This window comes from Melitaea cinxia, chromosome 15, assembly GCF_905220565.1.
Source record: "Melitaea cinxia chromosome 15, ilMelCinx1.1, whole genome shotgun sequence".
NCBI classification, from domain to species: Eukaryota; Metazoa; Arthropoda; class Insecta; order Lepidoptera; family Nymphalidae; genus Melitaea; species Melitaea cinxia.
Genome location: NC_059408.1, coordinates 7,790,151 through 7,796,150, shown reverse-complemented (window position 1 = coordinate 7,796,150; position 6,000 = coordinate 7,790,151). Strand labels below are relative to the sequence as shown.

At 30.6% G+C, this 6,000-nt stretch overlaps 1 protein-coding gene across 1 annotated transcript in view; it reads left to right on the top strand.

The window, feature by feature from the left end:
- Window positions 1-1,718: 1,718 nt before the first annotated feature.
- Window positions 1,719-6,000, top strand: part of LOC123660682 (synaptotagmin-15-like) — a 74,462-nt gene continuing 70,180 nt past the window's right edge. The window contains exon 1 of the mRNA XM_045595733.1: window positions 1,719-1,854. Within this exon, the coding sequence (XP_045451689.1) occupies window positions 1,719-1,854 (136 nt within the window). The remainder of the gene's footprint in view (window positions 1,855-6,000) is intronic.

The following is a 6,000-nucleotide window of genomic DNA, read 5'->3' as shown; positions in this document are numbered from 1 at the left end:
CGGTTATTTTAATATTACAAACAGACGCTCCAATTTTATTTATTTGTATAGATTTACTACATTACCTTTGTTTGTTCGTTTTGTAAAGATAAAACTTACAGACTTTAAAATAAAATGTCTCTCATAAAAGCGGAATAATATCTACGAATGTCAAAAATAGGTACATAAAATCGTGCAGGATGTCTACATCTAGTAAGGTATATTTTTGATAGTGATATGTACTTCCGACTTCAACTTCTCACAGACACCTGTCTAATCTTTACAAAGAAAAAACTCAAATAGCTTATCTTGAGTTTCTGCATTTTGTAAATGTAAAATCAGATTGTAATAATAATTTGTGAGGAAGTAATAAACTTAGTCAAGTTTTTAGGAGCGTATAGAAAGATGATTATTATTTAATGTACCTATTTATTTTTTTCTTACTTTTTTTTTTTAAATATACACAACCAGGTCGACAAACAAAAGTACGGCTCACCTGATGGTAAACGAATACCGTAGCTTATATACGTTTGGAACACCAAAAGCATTGCGCTGCTGACTCTATCCCCAATTCCCCTCAGGACCTCTGGTCACCTTACTCACCAACAGGAACATAACACTGCTTGAAAACAGTATTATTTTTAAATGTTATTTGGGACAAAAAATAGTCTTACGATAAATTTTAATTTATATACGAGTATTACTTAACAAATTACTAATTGTGAGACAAACATCGATATCCACGTGATTATTTGTAATAAAAAACTGGTTTAAGCAAACGATAGAAAAAATAAGTACAAGGCTACAAAGAGATCGTCAACATCTATTAGCCCTACAGGGAAAGGTTTTAAGCTGCCTGCAGGAACAGACAGTGGCTTTAGTTGGTACCGAAAATCGCAATTTGTTTTGTGTGTTAACAACTGTCGTACTTATTATGATAAAGATTATATAATACATCTGTATCTAAGATTAATAGACGGGTTAATGAGTTTCAGAACGTTATACTTTTGCAAAAGTTGGGCATATTTTAAGCGGCCACAAGAACATCTGTAATTTACGTATCACAATTTTTTTTTTCTGAAATATTTCCATTGCATCTATATATTTTCTGTATACTGTGTTATATTTGTACTGCGTATTCAATCTGGCTGCTTGATAGATATTTATATAAGACTAAGAAGGTTTTAGAAGATGTTCCTGGGGGGATTGAGGATTGGGTCGGCAACGCGCTTGCGATGCTACCTGTGTTGCAGGTCTATAAGCTACGGTAATCGCTTACCATCAGGTGAGCCGTACGCTTGTTTGCCGACCTAGTGACATAAAAAAAAAAGATGTAAAATGTTCACTAGCACGGAGTACAAAATCAAATATTTTGTTTTATAGTGTTTGAATTTAAAATAAAAATAAAAATAAATAAATATAAGGAGCGCGGCGGTCGGAAAACAATATGGGAAGTGAAATCGTGTAAAACAACGAAACGCCATTGACGCTGAAAGTAACGTTGGAGAGTGACGCTTTACAAAAGTTTGAGCGTTTAAGCAAGATACGAATGACAGGCGTAAATTTATGCCTTGAATTAAGGGTTTTATTGTTTTAATTAATTATAATTTGATTCATTTAATAGAATATTTAATTTTAAAATATCCCGGTAATCATTTTTAAGAAACACTCCAGTTGCGTGTCAGAGATGAAACAAAACTTTATTTTTATTTGTTACAGGTTTCAACAGATGTTTAGAGATGATAAACCTGTCACCGTCGGTTTATCGGAACGCTAATGATGGAGAGCGGACAGTAACCAGCAAGAAGGTATATTCAAGAAGACCCTGGTATGCACCGGCCATCGACCCGATAGACCCAATTGACCCGTACGCAAGTAAGTTGTACTAATATAATTGAATATAAGACGTTTATAACGAATATTTATTTTTATGTGAATATAACTGTAATGTGTGATTAAGTAGCGTAAGCTTCAAATATTTTGATACAGATCGTATTATAATATAACTAGTGACCCGCCCCGGCTTCGCACGGTTTCAAAAACTATCAATGTTCCTCTACTATCATGCATGTATTATACATATAAAATTTCCTCTCGAATCATTCTATTAACTAGGGCAAACCGCATCAAAATCCGTTGCGTAGTTTTAAAGTAGATTTTTACACAGCATACAGACAGCGGGTAGCGACTTTGTTTTATACTATATAATGACATATATAATGTGTACCAAAATTTTGTATCACTTACCAGTTTTTTATTATTTTCCTTTATAAACAATGTACATTTGAAATACGTGGTTTGATTTTTTCGAGTAAAATGTAAAGTTATCACATTTTTTTTTTTTATAATTATTAATTGTCAATTTCTTATTCTTAGCTTCGATACAATGTAAATAGGTAGGTTATTGAGTTAAATAATTGACGAATTGAAACAAATTCAAGTCAAATTCTCGTGAGGTTATTAGTTTCATATAAATCAAGACGGAGTAAAGGTTAACATAGTAAAAGTAACTTGTCACCACCAGATGTTTGGATAGAGGTACAAAGATAACGAGAGATACAAAATTAATTTTCATTGTTCTGACAGCTTTTGACCTTTTAATACGTCAATTTCATGCTTTTCTTCCAAAATTTCATTCCTTATTTCGATAACTGTTTTCCTATATTTTAAGACGTAGGTCACTAACTAATGGGCTATATTATCATTACAAAACATCAAGGAATAATAATAATTGACATTTTCATTATTTCAATATACTGGAAAATCGGGCATTTGAATCTTTGAAGACTACTAGAATAGTATTCATTTACTACCCTATTATTTTACAACTTTCTTTTCATGACTTTTTATAGTCCGTGAAAGATGAAGTAACAAGTTTGGATCAAAAGTTTTGCGACTGATATCGAATTTTGAGTAGCACTTGATTGAATTTATTCAGAACTTCAAAAGTATAACGAAGTTTCTGACTAACTTTGAAAATAACATTATTAACATAAAAAACTTTCTTAAACTTCTTTATTTACGGGTTTTAAGCATTAATAGTAAAAAAGTTTCGCTATTTTAATAAAAATTAAATAAAAACGATACAGTTGAACTAAAATACATACATTTACTTTTAATACGACAGAATTAACAAAAATGCTGAAGCCTGTATTAATTTATTTCGATAAAAGCCCAAAAGTAATTTACAAAACTTTGTCTAAACGTCTGTAAATTTTGTTTCAGACTTTTCAGTTCAAAAAAATATAATATATTATTAACTGATTTTCTTACTATCACGTGGACAAAAGTGTTTCTAAGGGTTTTCTATGTAAAACATATTGATGATAAGATTTTAATTAACATGGTTAAATTTACTAAAATGATTTCAAATTGGATATTTTATATTGGGGTAAATATCCCATTTTAAATAATTTTGTTAATACTGATGATAATTGTAAACTAATAAATCAGCCAGGAACATAAATATTACGTTATAGTATACATTGAAATTATATAAAAATGTAACAGTGACGAAAATGTATCATTGTAATCAAGTCTTGATGTATCATTTCAATGTATTAAATATCTGTGTTCTCGAGTAAAACATTTTCATGTTATGCTTCTATATATAAAATATATTATTCATCAAATCATATTCTATTTACTCATAAGAACTTTTTTTACAAATAATAAAATAGATATGTTACTAAAGTAGAGAATAAAAGTGTCACTATAAGAGAGTATATTGTCATCCTTATACTATGAAATCACACTAAAATATTTTAGTACTCAGAAATATGATATATTCATTATTTCTAAACGTTGATAGTTCCTGGAAAAACCCATAAATCTATTGTATCATCCATGTTTTATGATTGCAATTTATTGTTTATAATTTTTTTTTATTGTGGTTTAGATTTATTATTCTATATGAACTACTGTTTTGAAGCAAGTTCGCTGACCCTAGTTTACGACAAGGAATAAAAATATATTGAATTTTTTGTTTGAAGGGAAAAAAATGATCATTGTATAAGTTTTATTTATCTATTATGTTACTACGTGTTGAAGTTAAAACGTATTAAATATATTTAATATTACTTGGATCAGTAGTCACAGGTATTAGCTGATGATGATTATTCATCATAATTTGTCATAGTCAAATTAGATTAGAATTAAAGGAAGCAGATATTGATATTTTTAAATATTCTGGGAAATTCAAGAGAAAAGTTAAGACACTTATTTACATTTGAACTCAAATTAGTTACTTACTGTATGAAGTTATGAACACTCGCTTCAGCCTGTAATATCCCACTACTGGGCATAGGCCTCTTTCCCCATGTAGGAGAAGAATCAGAGCTAAATCCACCACGCTGCTCCAATGCGGGTTGGCAGATATATTCCCTACTATAAGTAACGATCGCTATCAGGTGTACATAATAACACATAATAATGAACACTCATATCATTATTATACTTTAAATCAGCTAATATCTTGTTTCTAAAACCGTTTTTACTTATAGATATATTATATTTGTAATCTATACATATATAAAAGCGAAAGGTCACTCATCACGAAATCACCAAAACTATAACATCTAAGAACTTGAAATTTGGCAGGTAGACTCCTTATAGAACGTCGACATCCGCTAAGAACGGATTTTACGAAACTCGACCCTTAAGGGGGTAAAACGGGGGATGGAAGTTTGTATGAAAATCCTATGTTTTTGAAGTAAGAGACTTAAATTAAAATGTATGCTCTATATAAGATGAGAAGGTGCCCAAATAATTTATTTTTAGAAATCAACTCCCTTTTGGGGTTAAAACGGAGGATGGTAGGTTGACTCACTCATCACGAAATCTCCGAAACTTTAACACCTACAAACTTGAAATTTAGCAGGTAGGCTCCTTATAGATCGTAAACATTCGCTAAGAACGGATTTTACGAAATTCGACCCTTAAAGGGATAAAACGGGGGTTGGAAGTTTGTATGAAAATTCTATATTTTTGAACTAAGAGACTTGAAATTTAAAATGTATGCTCTATAGATGGTGAGAAGGTGTCCAAATAATATATCTTTAGAAAATAAATCCATTTTGGGGTTACAACGGGGGATGGTAGGTTGACTTAGTCATCACGAAATCTCCGAAACTATAACACCTACCAGCTTGAAATTTGGCAGGTAGGCTCCTTATAAGGCTTAAACATCCCTAAGAATAGATTTTACAAAACTCAATCCCTAAGGGGGTAAAATAGGGGTTGGTAGTTTGTATGAAAGTCCTATGTTTTTGAAGTAAGAGACTTGAAATTTGAACAAAACTAAACAGAATAAAGAACAAAATAGAATAGAACAGAACAGAATAGAACAGAATAAGAACAGAACAGAATAGAACAGAATAAGAACAGAACAGAATAGAATAGAATTGAACAGAATAAGGACAGAACAGAATAGAACAGAACAGAATAGAATAGAATAAGAACAGAACAGAACAGAAGAGAACAGAATAGAACAGAACAGAATAGTAGAGAACAGAAAAAAACAGAACGAACAAAACTAAACAGAGTAGAGAACAAAATAGAATAGAACAGAACAGAATAGAATAGAACAGAACAGAACAGAACAGAATAGAACAGAATAGAACAGAATAGAACAGAACAGAACAGAATAGAATAGAATAAGAACAGAACAGAATAGAATAGAATAAGAACAGAACAGAAGAGAACAAAATAGAACAGAACAGAATAGAATAGAACAGAATAAAAACAGAACAGAATAAAACAGAAAAGAATAGAACAGAATAGAACAGAATAGAACAGAATAGAACAGAATAGAACAGAATAGAACAGAATAGAACAGAATAGAACAGAGCAGAACAGAATAGAACAGAATAAGAACAGAACAGAATAGAACAGCATAGAACAGAATAGGAACAGAACAGAACAGAACAGAATAGAACAGAAAAAACGGATGTTCTATACTATTCTGTTCTGTTCTATTCTGTTCTATTTTGTTCTGTTCTATGCTGTTCCATTCTGTTCTAT